This window comes from Trichechus manatus, unplaced genomic scaffold (genome assembly GCF_000243295.1).
Source record: "Trichechus manatus latirostris isolate Lorelei unplaced genomic scaffold, TriManLat1.0 scaffold00163, whole genome shotgun sequence".
Taxonomy (NCBI): domain Eukaryota; kingdom Metazoa; phylum Chordata; class Mammalia; order Sirenia; family Trichechidae; genus Trichechus; species Trichechus manatus.
In genome coordinates this window covers 379,479-402,026 of record NW_004444099.1, presented here as the reverse complement: position 1 = coordinate 402,026, position 22,548 = coordinate 379,479, and the positions used below count along the sequence as shown (strand labels likewise).

General features: G+C 39.2%; 1 protein-coding gene across 2 annotated transcripts in view; it reads right to left on the bottom strand.

Annotated features, from left to right (window-relative positions):
• Nucleotides 1-20,087, bottom strand: part of PPA1 (inorganic pyrophosphatase 1) — a 34,957-nt gene extending 14,870 nt beyond the window's left edge. The window contains exons 1-6 of one of the 2 annotated variants that reach the window (XM_004386372.1): nucleotides 19,918-20,087; nucleotides 17,371-17,429; nucleotides 5,657-5,710; nucleotides 4,680-4,799; nucleotides 1,624-1,710; nucleotides 571-697 (exon numbers count right to left, since the gene is read on the bottom strand). In XM_004386372.1, coding sequence (XP_004386429.1) covers nucleotides 571-697; nucleotides 1,624-1,710; nucleotides 4,680-4,799; nucleotides 5,657-5,710; nucleotides 17,371-17,429; nucleotides 19,918-19,981 — 511 coding nt within the window. In that variant the 5' untranslated portion in view covers nucleotides 19,982-20,087. Of the gene's footprint in view, nucleotides 1-570; nucleotides 698-1,623; nucleotides 1,711-4,679; nucleotides 4,800-5,656; nucleotides 5,711-9,862; nucleotides 9,921-17,370; nucleotides 17,430-19,917 lie in introns of those variants that run through there. The other variant, XM_023740722.1, reaches the window with a different exon arrangement.
• Nucleotides 20,088-22,548: the final 2,461 nt, after the last annotated feature.

Genomic DNA, 22,548 nt, shown 5'->3' with positions numbered 1-22,548 from the left:
ATAAAAATACTGCATGGTCCCACTTAAATGAAATGTTCAGAACAGACAAATCCATAAAGACAGAAAGTAGATTGGTTGGCAGGGCCTGGGGAGACAGGGGAGGGGAGAGTGATGGCTATTGGATAGGGTTTCTTTTTAGGGTGGTGAAAATGTTCTGGAATCAGATAATGACAATGGTGATGGTTGTACAACTTGATGAAGATACTAAAAAAACATTGAATTATATACTGTAAAGCAGTGAGCTTTATGGTATATGAATTCCATCTCAACAAAAAAGACAGAAAGAAAGCAGGCAAATGAGTGCTAGTATATGCGGAAGGAAAGGAGAAACCAGAAAACCAAAACTATCAGATTTTTTTCTTTCCTACAATGAAGAAAAATGTTACTTAGTTGATTACAGAAGTTCAGCAGTAGAAATAACAATGCTTTGTCAAATGTTTTCCTTCTCCATTATTTAACAGTTTGAGGGCATGGGTTTATAACTCTGTCTTTGCAGGTTAGGTATGGTGGTGCTTATTATTTAGGAATTAGGTATAAAGACGTCAGAATCTTCAAAAATATATTTCTTACCATTATAATTGGCTGCATCAGGATCATCCACATTAATGGCAATGACTTTCCAGTCAGTTTCTCCTTCATCAATCATAGCCAGTATGCCCAAAACTTTCACACTGATTATCTCACCTCTTGCACATACCTGAGAGTCAATAACCACAGTCAAGACAAGTTAATAACTGCAGTCAAGAAAGAAATTTGAAAGAAAAGTTTTACTTAATGGATAACAGGAAATAAAGAAGCTGTCATGTTTCTGCAAACTTGCCTGAAATTGTTCCTTGAAGCAGATTTTAAAAAACTAAATGAGTAAATCCCTTATCAACACTGATACGGTTGAAAAGAGGTATCTCTTATTATTTGTATGTCATAAGAAAACCACTAAAATAATTCAGAGTAATTCATGTTTTTTACACTATCATTGTGCCAAAGAATAATCCTCTATAATCTGTTAAATACACATATTTTAATGTGGCTTCTTCACCTTTTAAAGCAGCCACTAAGTCATACAATATGACTTAAAATCTTTGTCTTAAAACACTGCATGACAACTTTCTTTTCAATTGTTAGCTGTTTCTCTGAGCCTAAGAAAGACCATAAAGAAACATAACTATAATCAGAACCTTAGAGCAACTCTTCTTGGTAGAGGAATCCCTACCATAAATCTCCAACACTTGGGGTCATTTGGCTTGGGTCAATTCATTGATCACTCCAAATCATTAGACAAGGTTTGCTTTGTATTGAGATGAAATTTACCTTTTGGTACCCTTCAACCTATTGACTAGTTCTGTGTCTTTCAAAGTAATGCAGAACACGTCCACTTCCCCTATCTATGAGTACATTCATACACACATATATATACATTTTTTTTCTAGACTAGGCTTAAATGTACAAATTATAACATACAAATGCTAAGAATGAAATGAAAGCTTTTAATTTATCACCCAAAAAGATACTGTTATTTTCACTAATAGTCATATTTTATTCACAATATTTTTAAAAGTATAAACTTCATATACTTCATGAATATCACCTCAACAGGGAAGAAAAAAAAATTTCAGATTTCATTACCTTGCTTCCAATTTCACACACGTCAATTGGGTCATTGTCACCACAACAGCCAGTGTGTTTGTCATTGTGTCCTGGGTCTTCCCAAGTCTAAAAAAATAATGGCTAGAGTACAGCATTACCACTGACAAAGTGTATCATGTTGACATTAAAAGATAATATTCCATTAGTCTTTATGTAAAAATATGAATCTTCAGCTATTTTCTTATTTAAAAAAATTCTTCATTCACTAAGAATCTTAACTACACACAATAATTTCAATCAAATCCCGGAACCCTATTAAACGTAATGCTACACTAAATTTTTTATTGTAGTAAAAATATATAAGTTTCCCATTTTAACAATTTTTAATTGTATAATTCAGCAGCATTAACTATATTCACAATGTTGTACAACCATCACCACTAGCTATTTCCAAAATTTTTATCACCTCAAACAGAAACTCTGTATTCATTAAGCAGCAACAACCCACTGTCCCCTTCCCCCAGGACCTGATAACCACTGATCTACTTTTTGTCTCTATTAATTTGCCTATTCTAAATATTTCATATAAATGGGATCATACAATAGTTGATTTTGTGTCTGGCTTATTTCACTGAACATAATGTTTTCAAGGTTCATCCATGTTGTAGCATGCATCGGTCCTTCTTTTCATGGCTGAGTAGTATTATACTACATGTATATATCATATTTTGTTTATCCACTCATCTATTGATGGACACGTAGGTTGCTTCCACCTTTTGGCTATTATGAATAATGCTGCTTGAACATTTCATGTACAAGTATCTATCTGAATACCTGTTTCAATTTTGGGGGGTATATACCTAGGTGTGGAAATGCTGGGTCATGTGGTAATTCTGTTTAACTGTTCGAGAAACCACCAAACTGTTTTCCACAGCGGCTGTACCACTTAACATTTCCCACCAGCAATGCACAGGTGTTCCAGTTTTTCCACATCCTCCCCAACACTTGTTATGTTCTATTTTTTATAATAACCATCCTAAAAGATGTGAAGTGGCATCTCGTTATGGTTTTGATTTGCATTTCTCTAATGACTGATGATGTTGAGCATCTTTTCATATGCTTATTGGCCACTGTATATCCTCTTTGGAAAAATGTCTATTTAAACCCCTTGCCCATTTTAAAATTAGGTTGTCTCTCTTTTTGTCATTGAGTTGTAGGAGTTTTTATATATTCTGGATATTTAGACCTCTATCAAATATATAATTTTCAAATACTTTCCCCCATTTTATGGGATGTCTTTTTTTAACTAAATTTAATCTTCACAGCTGACAATGATCCTATTCAAAACAAACAAACCCCAAAACCATCACTTAATAACCAACTGTAATCACAAAGAAATATAGATCAAAATATTTACATTAAAAACAGATTAGAAGAAAGGTGTTTTGAACAACTCTTCTAGGCACTACTACGTTCTTCTAACTAGATTTTCTTCAAAACAGATTGCCACAGCAGAAGTAGGTAGGCAGTTAGACTAAAATGAAAATTAAATGTTTTGATGTTAAAAGTGTCATCACTTTGACTAGACATCAAGACTGAAAAGTTTAATCAGGATTTACTGGAACTTTAAACTGCAGCTTTCTTTCCTTGCTAAATTGCAAGATAGAATCCTTGAAGAGTATCTCACAAAAAAGACAGCCCATGCATGCCAGACAGTCATGTATAAATGTTGCTTTGGTTCTTTCTTCCCTGAACCAGAACATAGTACTTGGATTTGTTTGCCTGCTTAGCTGGAGTAAAGGCCAGAAGATAAAAGTGAAGTGGGTTAAAGGAAGACTGGATCCAACAAAACCAACATTAAGAATGCAAAATTCAACCCACAGAAGACTAAGTATTTCAGCAATGTTTTCCCAGAGGGGCAATATTTCTAGGCATAATCAATTAAAGTACAAGTTGAAGTTCTATAACTAATAATTAATGCAAACAACTTTGCTTACCTAACAAGCTAGATGAGTTTGACCTATGTTCTAGTAACATACAGGTTGTTTCACAATGGATTCCATTTAATAGGCTTAATGGTTAATAAAGACAAATCATTTATCAGAATCAGCAGGGCAAATTTAAATGGAATACTTCATGGAAAAATCTTAAGTGACACAGCATTAGCCCGTCAAACCAGAATCTCACTTACTCACAGTAGAAGTCATTCTAGTGACTCCTCATTCTAATATTCAGTAAGAACCTACTACATACTGGCATTGCGATAGGGAAGAATTCGTAAACAAGGAAGACGTTGCCCCTCCTCAAAGGGTTGACTATTTAGGAAAACAGAATCTCCTCATTACTCTACTACAAAGAGCTTGACTCAAGGAAGGAATCAGGACTCAACATAAAAGTCAATAGCTCTGAGAACTTGTATGTGCCAGATGCTGCCACCATCAAGTCAATTCTGACTCATAGCAACCCTACAGGACAGAGGAGAACTGCCCCATAGAGTTCCCAAGGAATGGCTGGTGGATTCGAACTGCTGACCTCTTGGTTAGCAGCTGTAGCATGCTGTAGCTCTTAACCACTGCACCATTAGGGCTCTTCACATGTGCCAGATACTAGGTGCTTTATTCCTCAAAATAACTACATGAGCTAAGTGCTTTTAATATCCCTGTCTCAGGGAGGAGGAAACTGAGGCAAGTTAGGTAAGCTAGGAAGTGGGATACTTGCGATTTGAACCCTGGTCTGTCTGGTGCCAAATATCAGTGCTTTTAATGACTACCCTACACTATTTCTCTTAATAGACTCAATCTGTAAAGAAAGATTTTATATAGCTTACAAACATTCCATATAGAAAAATAAATATTTCATAAAAAGAACAAACTTTCAAATCTGAAATTAAACATTATAAATATTTACCTTTCAGTTTACGTTGAAAATAAGTTATTCAATAAAGTATTAAAATTAGTTGATTACCCTTTATGTTATCTTTAAAATCTACTCTGACAAAGGCTTTCTGAAGGTGTTTAAATCTCTTTTACTAAGAGCAGTAAGTTAATTTTTAGTAAACTAAAAAGTCCACTTTCAGCAATTGCATGGAGACATACCTGAGGGATGGCACCATAGTTCCAGATGTATCCTTTATAAGGGAACAAATTGGCAACATAACGGAGTTTTCCTTTTTTCACATCTTGTTTAATTGGGTTTAAAGGGTCCTTTGTAGCAATCTGAAATTAAAAATTTCAAACTGTTGTTTATTGGCTGTGCAATACTATTCAGACAAGAATTCGGGGAAGTGAATTACAGTATGCATGTCCCGCTAATTCCACTTTAATGGTATATTTTATTCCTAACTTTTTATAATTTGAATCTAAAATTTTAGATTATAATTTAAAAGTTACTCCATAATCAGCCATTATGTGGAAAGCTTACTCGAGGCATACAGGAACTGTCAAGAAGAGAAAAATAACATTTATCAATTCCTCAAAGCAAAAACTCAAATTAGCTGGAATAAGTCCTAACATTTGAGAAATTAGAAGTACCAAGATTTTATTAAAAGGGCAAAATAAGTATTCTCCAACTTCAGCCTTCCTTTAAAGCATTTAAAAATATTTAAGTATTTTCTGTGTTTATTCATGCAAAATGTGGTTACTGTCAAAAAGCTTAATTAAGAGATATAAAATACGTAATAAATATCTACAACAAAAAGCCAAATGTGTTAGACGTTATTAGGAGGACATTAACAAAATGCTACAGAAATTCCAATGAGATCATTTGTGGCTGGGGTGACTAAGTCAATGACTGACAGAATATGACAGGAGGAAAAGGTAATTCCTAGGCTGTGGGAATGTCAGAGCAAAGGTATGAGGAAGGAAAGTCTGTGAAACACTTGCAAATAGTAAGTGGTTGAGCTTAGCTGTAGCACAGAGTGTTGACAGGTAGGTAATGGGAAATGCAGGTGCAAAATAAATTAGGACTAGACACGATAACCTTGGAGTTCAGATGTTTACATTAGTGCAAATCAGTGTGGCTAGATCAAAACTGATAGGCTAAGTTTAACTATCAACATAAGGCAAAATATTACCTCCATTTTTGCATTAGACCATCGTGGTACTTCAACTACCATGTGGAACACATCCTGAAAAAACAAAGAGAAGTTGAGATGGTCACAAGAGCTCATCTGTTCTCTTACTTCAACGAGCGCACTTTCTTCCAAAGCGTAAACTGTTCATTGTACCAAATTTTTGATGGATCTTTAAAGTCAATGGACTTTCAACAGAATGCATCAAAAAATAAGATATATTGATGGATGGAGGGTATATAATAAAACAAATATAGCCAAATATTAATTATAAATTCAAGGTATATGGGTGTTCACTGTACAACTCTTTTAACTTTTCTGTATGTTTTACATTTTTCATAATAAAATATTGTGGGGAAGGGGTGGAAAGGATATTTCCATAAAGGAAAGTAACTTGTTTTTAAGCAAGCAGAACTTGTATCTCAAAGGAAGGCCATCTTCAAAGTGATCATCACCAAGGGCTATTCATTGAGTAATACTGCAATTACTCAAAATGTTTTTGGAGTTTCTATTTCAGAGGCAGTTTATAAGACAACCCCCAGATCAGCCTAATTACTTTGTCATACTTCAGTTTTAGCCTCAAACAAAATTAATTGGCCCAATTACCCACATAATTCTCCAGATTTGGCTATTTTTTTAAAAATCAAGTCCTCCTAAAAAAGACACAAAGTTTGACACTGAGGATAAAAGATCATACATTCCAAAAATATTTTAACCAATGGCAGTTCTGTATTGTAATTCGTTTACAACCTAAATTGACCATTTTAAAGTGGATGATACATTCATAGGGAAAAATTCCCAGATGCTTACTGCTTAAAAAACGCAATGAAAAAGTCACATTTTGTCATATGATTTTGCATACTGGAGTCAAATAATGAGATACGTTCTCTAATGGAAACTTAGCTTTAAATACAGTCAGAATATTATTTTTAACAAGGAATAAAACTTTAAATACAGTTTTTCAGTTTACAGACTTCTGGAAAGGGCAAAGATGAAGCTAAATAAGCAATTACTCCTTTATAAAAAAGTATATATATTTTAAAAAGTTGATTTAAAATGAAAATCACTTGACTATATAACTTTTTAGAATTATCTCTACTTTGCATTAAAAAACAGGGACTGATAAGTTACAAGGGAATAAGAAAGGATTCATGCCAATAATTATCTTGTAGCTACTTTTAACCAAACAGAAAAGCTACACAGATTTATAGTCAAGAGGGTAAAACTTCTGTCACTTATTTTAGTTCTCGGTCAAACCAAGAAAGAATAAAGAATTCTATGAGTTTCTATCCCAAGTCTCCTGATGCATAAAAATGACAATGGTCATTTTATGTAAACTCAAGACCGAATAAAACGCTCTATCCCTGTAAAGTAATAACTGGATGGTTTACAAAATGTTCATGGGTAGGAAATCTCAGAACCAGTCTCTGATTAAATATCATTCTACCCACTATAAGTTTTCAAGAACTGTGTCTATCTAGTACCACTTCTCAGGTATCAAAATGAAAGAGTTGCACGTCTACGATACAAGAACAAGTCAGGGCTTTAAAAGTTTTCAGCAGTGATATCCTAAAAGGTTCACAAGATGGCGCTGTTACTGTATCAAAGTAAATAGTCGCACCAAAAAACCCTTTGCCATCAAGTCAGTTCTGACTCTTAGCGACCCTAAAGGACAGAGTAGAACTACCCCATAGGGTTTCTGAGGAGCAGCTGGTGGATTTGAACTGCCGACGTTTTGGTCAGCAGCCAAGCTCTTAACCACTGCGCCACCAGGGCTCCATAGAGCCTCCTAACAACACTATTTAATATTACAAACCTATATAACTAATGGGAAGCAAAAAAAAAAAACTACTGGGAAAAAACATCTTTCAGAAAATGGTAAGCTAATTTTACTGTGAAGAGAACTCCAAAAGCCTGAAGGTTTGGTGTCTAGAAATTAGCTAAGCCAAAAATAGCAGAGTATCCTGCAAGGGGAGTCCCTGGGTGGTGCAAACAGTTAAAGTGCTCAGCTGCTAAATGAAAGGTTGAAGGTTCAAGTCTACCCAAAAGCACCTTGGAAGAAAGGTCTGGTGATCAATCTACTTCTAAAAATTAGCACTGAAAACTCTATGGACCACAGCCTACTCTGACACACACGGGGTCACCATGAGTCCGAACTGGTTGACAATAGCTGGTTGGTTATCCAGCCAGGGGCTGCAGAGCCAATTCATTCACTTTTGCAACAAGTATTTGTTAAGCATCACCCACTATGTTAGCAGATACTTTTCAAGGCGCTGAAGACTAGCACTGAACACATTAAACATTGTTTTAACTCCTTAAGAGTTGGATTTACATCACCAAATCAACACCATTTACAACAGACCCCAAGAAGATAAAATACTTAGGAATAAATCTAACCAGAGACATAAAAGGCCTATACAATGAAAACTACAAGACACTACTCCAAGAAACTAAAAGAGATCTGCATGAGTGGAAAAACATACCTTGCCTGTGGCTAGGTAGACTCAACATTGTGAAAATGTCAGTTCTACCCAAAGCGATCTACAGACACAATGCAATCCCGAACCAAATTCCACCAGCATTTTTTAATGAGATGGAGAAACAAATCACCAACTTCATATGGAAAGGGAAGAGGCCCCAAATAAGTAAAGCATTATTCAAGAAGAAGAACAAAGTGGGAGGCCTCACACTACCTGATTTTACATCCTATTATGATGCCACGGTAGTCAAAACAGCCTGGTACTGGTACAACAACAGATACATAGACCAATGGAACAGAACTGAGAATCCAGACATAAAGTCATCCACCTATGAGCAGCTGATATTTGACAAAGGCCCAAAGTCCATTAATTGAGGAAAGACAGTCTCTTTAACAAATGGTGCTGGCATAACTGCGTATCTATCCGCAAAAAACTGAAACAAGACCCATACCTCACACCATGAACAAAACTAACTCAAAATGGATCAAAGACTTAAATATAAAATCAAAAACAATAAAGATCATGGAAGAAAAAATAGGGACAACACTAGAAGCCCTAATACATGGCATAAACACAATACAAGCCATAAATAACAATGCACAAGCACCAGAAGAGAGACTAGATAAATGGGAGCTCCTGAAAAATCAAACACTTAAGCTCATCAAAAGACTTCACCAAAAGAGTCAAAAGACTACCTACAGACTGGGAAAAAAATTTTGGCTATGACAAATCTGATCAGTGTCTAATCTCTAAAATCTACAAGATACTGCAAAACCTCAACAACAAAAAGACAAATAACCCAATTAAAAAAAGGGCAAAGGATATGAACAGGCACTTCGCCAAAGAAGATATTCAGGTGGCCAGCAGACACGTGAAGAAATGCTCATGATCATTAGCCATTAGAGAAATGCAGATCAAAACTACAATGAGATATCATCTCACCCCAACAAGGCTAGCATTCATCCAAAAAACACAAAATAATAAATGCTGGAGAGGTTGTGGGGAGACTAGAACACTGATACACTGTTGGTGGGAATGTAAAATGGTACAACCACTTTGGAAATCGATTTGGCACTTCCTTAAAAAGCTAGAAATAGAAGTACCATACGATTTCAGCTATCCTGCTCCTTGGAATATATCCTAGAGAAATAAGAGCCGTCACACAAATAGATATATGCACACCCATGTTCACTGCAGCACTGTTCACAATAGCAAAAAGATAGAAACAACATAGGTGTCCATCAACGGACAAATGGATAAACAAATTATGGTATATCCACACAATGGAATACTACGCAATGATAAAGAAAAATGATGAAGCCGTGAAACATCTTACAACATGGAGGATGCTGGAGGTCATTATGCTGAGTGAATTTAGTCAGTCACAGAAGGACAAATACTGTATCAGACCACTATTATAAGAACTCAAGAAAAGGATTAAACACAGAAGAAAACGTTCTTTGATGGTTACAAGGGTAGGGAGGGAGGGGGAGGGTTATTTAATAACTAGATAGTAGATAAGAATTATCTTAGGTGAAGGGAAGGACAGCACTCACTACAGAGGAAGTCAGTACAACTGGACTAAACCAAAGCTAAGAAGTTTCCTGAATACAACCAAACACTTTGAGAGACAGAGTAGCAGCGGTAGGGGTCTGGGGACCATACTTTCAGGGGACATCTAGGTCAATTGGCCTAACAAAGCTTATTAAGAAAATGTTCTGAATCCTACTTTGGTGAGTGGTGTCTGGGGTCTTAAAAGCTTGCAAGCGGCCATCTAAGATGCATCAATTGTTCCCAACCACCTGGAGTAAAAGAGAATGAAGAACATCAAAGACACAAGGAAAGTATTAGCTCAAGAAACATAAACGGCCAATAAACCAGAGATTTCATCAGCCTGAGACCAGAAGAACTAGATGGTGCCTGGCTACCACCAATGACCGCCCTGACAGGGAATACAACAGAGAGTCCTAGATGGAGCAGGAGAAAGGTGGGATGCAGAACTCAAATTCTAGTAAGAAGACCAGACTTAATGGTCTGACTGATACTGGAGGAACCCAAAAAAACATGGCCCCTGGATTCTCTATCAGCCCAGAACTCATATTCCGAGGCCAACTCTTCAGACAGGGATTGGACTGGACGGTGGGACATAAAGTGATACTCGTGAGGAGTGTGCTTCTTAGCTCAAGTAGATACAAGAGACTAAACGGGCAGCTTCTGTCCAGAGGTGAGATGGGAAGGCAGAAAGGGTTAGGGGCTGGTTGAAGGGACATGGGGAATCAGGGGTGGAAAGAAGGAATGTGCTGTCACAGTATGGGGAGAGCAATTAGAGTCACGTAACAGTATATGTACAAATTTTTGTAAAAAAAAAAAAAAGAGTTGGATTTCCAAACCCGGTACTTCTAGCTTGTAGGCTTCAGGCTACAGCCTGGGGTCCATAAACCCTGGGGAGTGACTTGTCCATAAAATAGATGTTTAGTACATTTTCAAATTACTTTTTTTAAAGCTATGATCATAGTAACTTCCAGTCATCATTTTTTCCCATCAACTACTATCATGAAGGAGGATGTTCTTAAACATTTTGATGTAAAAAAAGGAGGTTCCTCAGACTTTCTTCAGCAGGAATTACTACTAAAGAATAGTTTACTAAGAAAAAAGTGTTTGAGAACAGTTTCTTTCTTCCAAGCTACCATGGCAACAGTTCAGGGAGTTGCCACTAGGTGAACAGCGATACTTAGGATTTTCAGGGCTACTGACAGGAAAAATTCAATTACTGCATTGCTATAAAAACTTTTACTGCTAAAACATTATGCATTCTAATACTTCCAATGTTTATGCACTTAAAAATACTGGACAAGACTAACAAACTCAGTACCATCCGGTTACAAATTCACTCCTTTCTTTAATCTCAACTCATTTCAACTATTACTTTGCTCAATTCTGGATTTATTGTCTTATTATCCCTATTGTTAGAACTTTTGAAACCTGTTCTCCACTTCTGCCATGCCTTGGATTCTAAATCCTTGCTTTAGCATCAAAGCCCTCACCTCCCTGTTTACAGTTTCAGAAAAAGGAAGGAGGAGGTTAGTATCCCTACAGGGATGATCTTGATAAGCCTGTGGGAGGCAGGGGAAAAGTACAGCTTTAGCTCTGATTTCCCAAAGTCAGAACCTAATAGTCGGTCTCACTGCTCAGATTTCTAATCATTTCATCAGGTAGTCAAAATGTTAATGTTAAAGATGCCCACATTCTAAGGAAATTGGAAATTTAGCAAGTCTAAATTATATCATTCCATTAATCAACAAAATGTTTTAGAGAGAGAGGAAACATGACCTATATCTTAGACATACAACTTCACTGATTAACTGGGAATATTACAGTATGGTGCCCTGGTGGTGCAGTGGTTAAGCGTTCAGTTGGTAACCAAAAGGTCAGCAGTTCAAATCCACCAGCTGCTCCTTGGAAACCCTATGGGGCAGTTCTACTTTGTCCTATTGGGTCACTGTGAGTTGGAATAGACTCAACAGCAACGGGTTCCATTTTTATTTTTATTTTTTACAGTGACGATAGGTCTCATCTCCAAACAGGTTATGTTGTGTGAAAAGTCAGTAGTCTGGCAAGTCATTTACTAATGAATAGGCTGTGGCTTCAGGTAGGCTAGTTAAACACAAATACAGGAAACATACTTTCATTTTAATTACATCCCATCTCTGAATCTAAGCAGTAAAGTAAATGGGTCTTTATTGAGAGACTTAGGAACACCTTCTAATTTGTGATGTTTCCAACATGGGACCTGAAGCCCAGTGAACATGATGTGCTGTATTGCAGAACTAAGTAAGTGGCTTAAATGAGCATTTTCAAGTTGACCCACCAGATGTTTCTCTAGATAAATTGAGAAATCAAATACCAGGCTTAGAAAGAAATTTAAAAAAAACAATCACCCTCTATTCTTACCATCCCTTTCTTTTATTTTTCTGTTTCACAATAAAATTTGAAGAAAAGCAGTGGTAGTAGAAAGGATTTTCTTCTCGGAATTGACTTGACAGCACACAACAACAACAAAGACCAACAGGGCTTAACCCAGTAACTTGCTCAATGTCACAAAGCCAGTTAGCGGCAAACTAGGACTAAAATTTCTTAATCCGACTTCAGTGATCTTACTCTATAAAACAGCTTTGAAAGGATTCAAAAATAACTAGGCATTGCGGTCAATTCAACATCATCCTATTTTTAGTTCTTCTGGTTATTGTGTATTATGACTTTACTATAAGCCAGGCACTGTGGCTGCACATATGCATATTCAATCATCATAACATTATCTTTTATTGTTATCAGTTTTTTTTATCTATATTTCCAATTCTAACTCTGACTTGGAAAGCATAAAACCAAAAGATAAACAGAAAACTGTTCTATGTACATATAAAATTGGGGAAGGTAGTGTTTACATTATTAATTCTGTGGCATTTTTAAAACTTCCTTTTATGAAACTGTCTATAAAAACAGAAAATTCACTTGGGGAACTTCTAGCTCAATTGGCATAACACAGTTTATAAAGACAATGTTCTACATTCTACCTTGGTGAGTAGCGTCTGGGGTCTTAAAAGCCAGTGAGCAGCCATCTAAGATACTCCACTGGTCTCACCCCTTCGGGAGCAAGGGATGAAGAGAACAGGATACAAGGAAAAGATTAGTCCAAAGGACAAATGGACCACTCCTACCAAGGCCTCCCAAAGACTGAGTCCAGTACAGCTAGATGGTGCCTGGCTACTACCACTGAGTGCTCTGACCAGGATCACAACAGAGGGTTCTGGACAGAGCTGGAGAAGGATGTAAAACAAAATTCTAACACACACAAAAAAGACCAGATTTACTGGCCTGAAAGAGACTGGAGAAACTCCGAGACTATGGACCCCAAACACCCTTTTAGCTCAGTGGTGAAGTCACTTCTGAGGTTCACTGTTCAGCCGGGGACTGGACAGCCCCATAAAACAAAACAAGACTAATGAGGGACAGCAGTCCAGGGACAAGGACTAGAAGGCAGAAGGGGACAGGAAAGCTGGTGATAGGGAACCCAAGGCTGAGTAAGGACAGTGTTGACATGTAGTGGGGTTGTTAAGCATTGTCATAGGGCAACATGTGTACTAACTGTTTAATGAGAAACTATTTTGTTCTGTAAACCTTCATCTAAAGTGAGAATAGCAGTACAATTGGAAGAACGTAATCAATGTCACTGAATTGTGCTTGTAGAAATTTTTGAAATGGTATACCTTTGGCTATGTATATTTTCACCAAAAAAAACAAGGTCCTCTAAGGTCGAGGAGGGAGTGTTGACATGTCGTGGGATTGTTAAACAATGTCATAAAACAGCATGTGTACTGACTGTTTAATGAGAAACTAAACTATTTGTTCTGTAAACCTTTACCTAAAGTACAATAAAAAAAAAAAAAAATAGAAAATTCAAAACAAAGCAAACCCTGTATGGAAGTAAGTGATCTGAAAAGCATCCACTTGAATAGTATATCTTTTCTAAAAGATTCAGGTACAGTGAGGTACCTAAAAAAGTTAAACCCCGAAAGTATGGCCCCCAGACACACTTCTAACTCAGTACTGAAGTCACTCCTGAGGTTCACCCTTCAACCAAAGATTAGACAGGCCCATATAACTAAACAAGATTAAATGGGCACACCAGCCCAGTGACAAGGACGAGAAGGCAGGAGGGGACAGGAAAGCTGTTAACGGGAAACCCAAGGTCGAAAAGGGGAGAGTGTTCACATATCATGGGGTTGGCAACCAATGTCACGAAACAATATATGTATAAATTGTTTAATGAGAAACTAATTTGCTCTGTAAACCCTCATCTAAAATACAATTAAAAAAATAAAATAAAAAAAGTTAAGATTTATGAATGATACATAGCTGCAGAAGATATTCTGTTAAGTTTCTGGAGCATCAATCTATTTAATCTATTTATATCATTAATCTTTTAGAAGGAAAGAAAAGAAACAGTTCCATATTTTACATATGCTCCCAACAGTCATCTGTAAAACAAATAGAAGCCTACATTGTCAAAACTAGTTTTTAATGTGATTATTTAAGATTTGGAATAGAAAAACATCAAACTTCTAAATGAAAACATCACATCATATTTGAGCATTTTAAGAATTAGGTAAAGCTTTAATCTACCCAGTGTTTTACACTATTTATGCTGACCATGTTCTGGATTTTAAAAATTTCTGGTGTCTCAGAAGGTCTATGTCAGAAGACAGTCTTCTACAGGTGCTTCTATATTTGGTCCCAAATAGACCTAGAACAAAGGTAATCCGTACAATTTTAAAAAACTCCAGTGAGTGCTTGCTTTTGCTTTCTTGTACCCAATGGATTTGGAACTAATCCAAGCAGGATATGTGAGTCACAAGAATTTCTAGATCTGGTTGGATACATAACCTAATGGCAGACACCAAAGCAAATACTGTCCACATTAAAAGGTCCTAAAGGGGAGGGGAAGATAAGCTCTTGAACATTTTTTCTAAGTAGAGCTAAATAAGCTGTGTTAAAGGTCCACTCTCATTTGATAATGACATTCTCTCATTATCATTCTTCAAATGACTGATCATATAGGGGTAAAATCTATGGCCATGCATATAAAAATGTATTTACATAAACTTAATTACATTGGAACTAAAATATATATCTCATACTCTTCTATAACCAGCTGAATTAATCAGATCTTTAGGCTATCATCCAAAATAATTTCTGTCTACCACGCCCTTGTTTGTGTTTTGTACGTACCACATTTCCTTAAAAACAAAAGAACCTTTTCCTGCCTCTCAGGCAGCAATCAGAAGTCTGTGGTTTGTTGAGGTCTGGACCACTGGTGAAATCCACAGTTGTCTCAAAAGCTTGTGCTTTAGAGCCAGCGCCAGCTGCCATCGAGTCGATTCCAACTCATGGCGACCCCATGTGTCTCAGAGTGGAAGTGTGCTCCGTAAGGTTTTCGATGGCTGATTTTTCGGAAGTAGATCACCAGGCTTTCTTCCGAGGCACCTCTGGGTGGACTCAAACCACCAAGCTTTCGATTAGCAGCCAAGCGCATTAACCATTTGCACTACCCAGGGACTCAAAGCCAGTGCAGGGTGGTAGAAAGGCAAAGTGTTCATTTGAGTAATCCCAGATTACAGGCAAAAATCAGTCCATACAAGACTTCACAGTGTCTGTCGTAGGGTAACCTCAGTGAGAAGTTCTACATGACACCAACACATAATCTGTTTCCTATTTTGGGGTAACTTGGAGCAGCAGTAAGATTAGGTACCACACTGCTATCATCATTTTGGTCCTTGGCTAGATATTGTCCAATCACTTTTGAACCCCCCAAAGCAGCTATATATCAAGAAACAGTTTTCTTTTTTTAGCAGGTCTGGATGCCAAGGTACGACCAATAAACTTAGGGTCATCATTTTAGACCTCTTCATTACTCAAAATGGCCTGAGATGTTCCTGTAAAGTACTTTGATATATATCCTATTGGACAACAAACAGACAATTCAAACCAACCAAATGATGGCAATTCAAGAGGAGGGGAGGGATCCTGCAGTTCATACCAATTCCCAGGAAAGCAGATGTAATAAATCAGAGTTTCTGAATAAATGCAATTTTGAGAATCCTGCAAGAGTACACATGCCAATTAGAGGTCCCTCCTATAACTGTGGCACGTAACTGGCCTCAGGCTGTTTGTGCCACTGCCTCCAGATGGAGTCCAGCTCGGGCAGGCTCCTCTGACGTAACATGTATGCTGGATTTTCTGCCAGCGTCCAAGTGTCAGCACAGAACTGCAGCAAACTTGCTGGTAGAAGTACAATGGATTGGTCTATTTCTAGTAGTCAAGCCCAGGAACACAGTGAGACTCAACACATGTAAGGATAAAATGTCATCTTTAACATTATCCCAGACATGCACTGGAATGTGAGCTCACATGTATTATTTACTGGCATCTAGCTAAGGAAGGTCAAAAACGTATGTAGCTTTTACAACTGGAAAAACTTTGCACGCACTGTGAATTAAGCTTCCTGATTGAACGAAACCATTTTTTAAATATGTAAAAAAGAATTAGACATATGTCCTTGTGTCAGTTCCTAAATACAGCACAATTTTCCCATTGGGATGGAAGCTAAAAAAGAGCTGTGAACTTTTTTTTAAAGAATTATTTAAAGTTGTACCAATTATGCACGCTCTCTATGAAAAGATTAGAAAATATAAAAAGGCACAAAAAGAAAATAAAAAAAAAAGAGTTACTCTCAATCTCACCAACCAAGGATTAAAAATATTTTGGCATATATAGTTGTAGACTTTTTTTTTAGGAAAGATTCTTACCAATTTGTGATAAACTTACTCAGCGCTAAAGTTAGGTTCTTCAGCTCGCTGGTGTGTATAGGGACAGACACAATCTTTCAGGAGTCAGTGGACTTACCTTTGGAGTCCCTGGGTCGTGAAAATGGTTAACGTGCTTGGGTGCTAACTAAAAGGCTCGAGGCTAAGTCCAACCAGAGGCACCTTGGAAGAAAGGCCTGGTGATCTATTTTGCAGATCTTAACTCTACCAAGCCATTAAAAGTATAGAATTTTCCCACGTTCATTGAAAAATCTAGTTTATTTTTACTGTTTAATAAACATCCCACAGTCCAAATTTTGTGCAGCTAAGTGGTTTATTTTAAAACCACTAAATAAGGAGCCCTGGTGGTACACTGGTTAAGCGCTCACCTGCTAACGGAAAGGTCAGCAGCCACTCTGTGGGAGAAAGATGTAGCAGTCTGCTTCTGTAAAGATCTACAGCCTTGGAAACCCTGTTTCCGTAAAGATTTACAGCCTTGGAAACCTCATGGGGCAGTTCTACAGGGTCACCACGAGTCGGAATTCGACTCGATGGTAAAGGGTTTGGTTTCTGGGTTTTAATAAAGTCTAGGATTTTAGTTATAAAAACACATACAGAAAAGAACAATGTGACTTTTTTCCCAACCAGGCAGCTTAAAAACATTTTACTTCTATTCCTCTACTCCTTCCCCAATTTATAGCTGCTTTTGTAACTGAATAATCTGGCTGTAAGACTGACTTCTTATTTAGTCAATGCACCTTTAACTCAAAGCACAATGAGGCTTTTAGAATACTTCTTATGACACATATAAAAAAATCCATAAGTGGAACTCACTGAACTGGGTAAAGAGATTGTCCAAAAGACAAGGATGCCTTACCTTATCTGCATAAATTGGAATATCATGAAATGGAGATATGTATTGTCCCTTTTCATTTTCTGTAAAATAAATTAGAAAAAGTTATTACTGTGGTTAATTATATTTCCAGGTGCATGAAGTACATTCTTTATACCAAGATTTTATTCCCACACCGGAAAAACTGGTTGTATACTTCACATTCCCTGACCCTCCTTCAAGACTGGGTTGAGCTTTCATCCTATGCGCTCCTTAGGCATCTCACAAGTACTTACTCCTATAATGAGGGCAGAGACCAACTCACACACCTTTGTAACCTCTGAGCCTAGCAGTGCCTGGTACATAAAAGTCGATCAAACTGTGTTATATCAATCTTAAACCAGTTAACACTGTACAGAACTATTATGAAATACTTAGGGAGAAAAGAGGGAACCAATGTGCTGAATTATAAATTGTGTTGCTTTAAGTGATGTCCCAGAAAGACAGAGCCATCTTAGATTATGATTTTTCTCAAAGATAATCAAGTTGTAACAATACTTTCACAGTTACTTTCTATATTCTAGAAACCTAACTACCATATCCAAAAAAGTAAGTTGAAAACTTCCTCACTTTTCTTTAGGAAATCTAAGGATCAAGTCCACACAGCATCTCTTCTGATTTTAAAAACCATAGTGGTACAGGAAAAGTTGAACAAGGAGCATCTCTAAACCCGTAAAGGTCCCTTTGGAGCCAATTTTGACTTTGCGGTCCAACCCATGAAAACAGTACTTACATTTAAAGAAGATGGCAAGTGTAACATAATAGAGGTAAAAAAATCTTTCTTCTCCTATTAGGAAAAATGCTAAGAAACCTAAGATTTAAAAAGAAAAAAACCTTAAAACTACATAATTCTATAACTAGCTCTAATTATTGGTATTTGTTAAATTCCAGTTACTTTAGCCAATGCCAAAGTCAAGGAGTGGCTTTGGTCTCCCATTAATGGCCATCAAATACTCGCTGTCAGTATATAATCTTAGTAAAACGTGTTACTATGTAAAAAAAATCTAAGTAAAATATGAAATATTTGTTCTGCAAATACAGCTTTTAGACCATTACCCAGATCATCCCGCCAACTTCAAACCAGAGAGTCATCTCTCTAAACGCCTCTCCTACAGAGAAATTCTTGGAGTCAACACTACAGAAAAATAGTCCAGTGAATTGTTAGGCAAAAGTTCCTGCACTGCTCTTGCTGCTTAATTTCGAAATTAAATAAAATGGGGAGTCCCACCCTTCCTGGATTTTACATGGTAGTTTAATCTTCAGTTAGATGTGTAAGCTCTAGGCTTCACTTTCCTTTTCCTCCCACCCACACCAGGCTACTTTTTGCCAGGGGCTTTATTTGTTCATTCTTTCAGTCTTCCTATTCGTCCTCTCTATTCCTCCCTCCCAGCCCTCACACACAGGGACTCAAAGAGTTCGCAGCACCCGTTTCCTTCCACAATAAAATCGTAAAAAAAGTTAACACAGAAACGCCTTTGATGATACGTTTTTGAACACCTGCGTTATCGCCAACAATCTATTCCTTGTGGCCTGGAGGATAAAAGATAAACCTAAGGTAGCTTTCTTCCACCTACAAGGGCAAAAGATGGTGCGTCCAGGAAAGCTGAGCGCCCTCAGCCTGAGGTCCCTCGGTACTGATGCAGGACTTGGGGTAGGTACCCCTTAAACTCCAACTCCTTGCACAAGGGTAAAAATTTGGCATTTTCTTACTCATGCTTACAGATTGACGTTACTTATTTAATTTGAGGAAACCCTGGTGGCATAGTGGTTAAGAGCTAAGGCTGCTAACCAAAAGGTCAGCAGTTCAAATCCACCTAGGCCCTCCTTGGAAACTATGGGGGAGTTCTACCCTGTCTTATAGGGTCGCTATGAGTCGGAATCGACTCAACGGCAATGGGTGGGTGTATTTAATTCGAGGGGAACAGCTTTCTGTTTCAAAAGAAGCATTCCGAGCATCGGTGCTACGGGAAAACCCGCAGGAGAAGCAGGAGCGCTAGCCAGGACCTCCGAGGAAGAGTGGGTCCAGGGCCTCCACTGACAGCCCCTCACCGGGGCCTCGATTTTCCCATCTGCAGAAACGGGGTTGGACTTCATCCTGCTCCTCGCCGACAATCTGAGCCACGGTGGAGGCATTAAGGTCTTTAGAAAATCACCGCCCCACCCTCGGCCCCCCAAACTATGCAGTCCTCTTATGGAGATTATTTTATCTCCAAGCACCTTTCTAGACTGTCTCAGTGGTTTCCTTTTCCCATCAGACACCGCCCGCGCCTGACACCTGCAAACAGCCTGGCCCAAGCTCGGGTCCAGCCGGCGTGTGAAAGAGGACTATTTCTCTTTAGCAGAGAGGGATGGCCGAGGCCGACCCACGCAGTCCCGCCCGCGAGCGGGAAATGTGAACTGTGAGGGCCGGGTGGTCCGGGCCCCGGGAGCCCAGCCCGGCCAGGGACAAGGGACAGAGCCCGGGCGGGAGGCGAGGCCCGGGAATGAATGGGCGGGTGAGCAGGGGGAGAGGCGCGGGCCGCGGACACTCACTGAGGAAGACTCGGTACTCGAGGGTGAAGGGTGCGGCCCGTTCCTCGCTACTGAAGCCGTTCATGATGCCGGAGATGGGCCGCAGCTCCTGCTGCTACAGACCGCAGAGCCCGCACGCGGCGCTGACAAGGAGAGACCTCTGCGCCTGCGCACTGGAAGGACTGGCGCGGCCAGCGGGGCGGGGAGCGGCCTTTAACTCGGCTCGCGCTCGCGTTCCCGACCCACCTCCGCCCGGCCCACGCCGTGCGCAGCCGCACTCCGCCCGACCCAGAGACTCCGGGCCCCAGCCCCGCCCCCTCCGGCCCAGCCTCCGCGGACGGCCCCAGTTGCTCTGACGTTTGGCCACGTGGCTGGCCGCGGGTTGTTGCTTCATTCTTTTCTGTCCCTGTCCACGGGCTATCGGGCTCTGGCAGGGAAGGATTACGCGCAGGTTCTCAGCTTGGACAAGCTAGGAGTAGACCACAGCTTCCCACTCTGACACACACAGAGAGTTTACCTTTGAATCTCACACACCCTTCCAGCAGAGAAGTTCCTTATCTCAAAAGGCTATTATGAGTCACCTACTTCCCCAGGCAGGCCCTGCCTGAGTCTTAGGGGATTTTTCTGATCCGTTTTAGCAAAGTTGATTTTAGTGACACCCATAATGGCTGCCAGCAGGGCTTTGATTCCTAGCACCTCCACTTTACAGTGTATAACAGTGGGCAAGGTGCTTTCAACCAGTCTGTTTCTCCTCTGGAAAATGAAGATAACAGTAACTATTTCATGGGGTTGTTTGGACGATTAACTGAGTTGATACACGCCAAATGCTTGGTGCAGGACTCGGGAGTCTAAACCAAACCCCCAAACCCATTGCCGTCAAGTCGATCCCGACTCATAGCGACTTGGAAGTAGATACCCCTTAAACTCCAATTTCTTGTGCTTGAGTAAAAACTTGCCAGGCTTGGAACAATGCCTGGCATGTTGTAAACGCTCAGAAAGTAACTCGTTATTCCCATTCTCCCCAGTGGTGGAAAATTTACTCTGTCCCCTCTGGGCCAGTCTCCCCAGGTCTCCAGGGACCTCAGAAGGAAACATTGGGAATGTCCAGACATGAGCTGAGAGTCCCTTGAGGACATTTCTCTCAGGGACAGGCTCTTTGGGACTCTGAATTAACTGAAAACCTAGTAAGATACTTTTCTAATTCATTAGGAAGGTCATCCCTCCTGTGGCCATCCAGACTCCCAATCCCCATTGGCAAGTCCATTAATTTTCAGAAGGCGAGGACTCACTGACCTTTTGAACACTACATCCCACTGTTTCACTATAGTTAGAACACAAAGCAGAAACAAAAAATAGTGGAGCAGTAGTTTAGTCAAAGATACAATGTAATGTAGGCCTGAAAGTTAAAGGAATCTCTGCAGGATGAATAGTAAGTAAATCAAGTCCAGAGAGTTTCTTTTTCTGAAAAGGGGATGTGCTTTTGATTGGACTGCTTTGTCTTTTCCCTGCCTTTGAGCAGACAGACCAGTTTTCTTGGGAAAACCCAGAATCTCATCTCTGACTCTTGCGCAGACAGAAATGATGCAATAAAGTGCTACATACACTTTCACTTTTGCCTCCTGCCAGCTCAGAGCAAGGCAGTCAAGCTTGCTGACCTCCATACCTCCACACTAGCTCTTGTTTATTGAATGTGTTTGGAGCGCCAATCAATGCAAACTCCAATCAAGCTCCCCATCCTGGCCTGGACTGGACACCAGTCAGTGCTTTGTAACTTTCCCTTGCAGGCAAGGGTGGTGAGCCCCTCAGGCCCAGGTGGACCTTGTTCTCTTCTTCGTGTCTTCCTAGGGCCTATCACACTACCTGGCCCCCTCAGAGTAGATGTTTAGTGAATGGTTGCTGGGCCAATGGATAGAGGAATTAATGAAGAGAAGGGAACAATACTTTCCTAAAGTACATTGGTTTGGCAAGAGAGGAGCCTAACTGTTTTCAAAGGTTATCTTTATTGCCCTGTAGCCAAATACAGGAAACCCTGGTGGTGTAGTGGTTAAGAGATACAGCTGCTACGCTATAAGGCTGGCAGTTCAAATCTACCAGGTGCTCCTTAGAAACCCTATAGAGCAATTCTACTCTGTCACTATGAGTTGAAATCGACTCAAAGGCAATGGGTTTTTTTGTTGTTTTTTTTTTAGCCAAATATAATAGCGCTGCTGTGGTCAACCCTGTTGGGTATGTCCAATTTCCTTTGGTTTATGACTGCATTCTCTTCTGACATTTCTCTTTCTTCTCTGGCCACTCATTTCTCATTCTTCCCTTAGCTTTCTCTTCATCTAAACCAGTTGTAGTTGGGTCAATTCTGACTGATGGTGACCCCATGTATCTCTTTATCTGCCTGTTCATTAATCATCGTTGTCTTTCTAACGTCTCATGTTCTCTCTATATATAGTAGGTACACTATCCATAAAAGTCCCTGGGTGGTGCAAACAGTGAAGTGCTTGACTACTAGCCAAAAGGTTGGCAGTTCAAACTCACCCAGTAGCACCTCAGAAGACAGTCCTGGAGATCTGCTTCTGAAAGGTCACAGCCTTGAAAACCTTTCGGAACAGTTCTATTCTGTGCACATGGGGTCACTATGAGTCAGAATCGACTCTACGA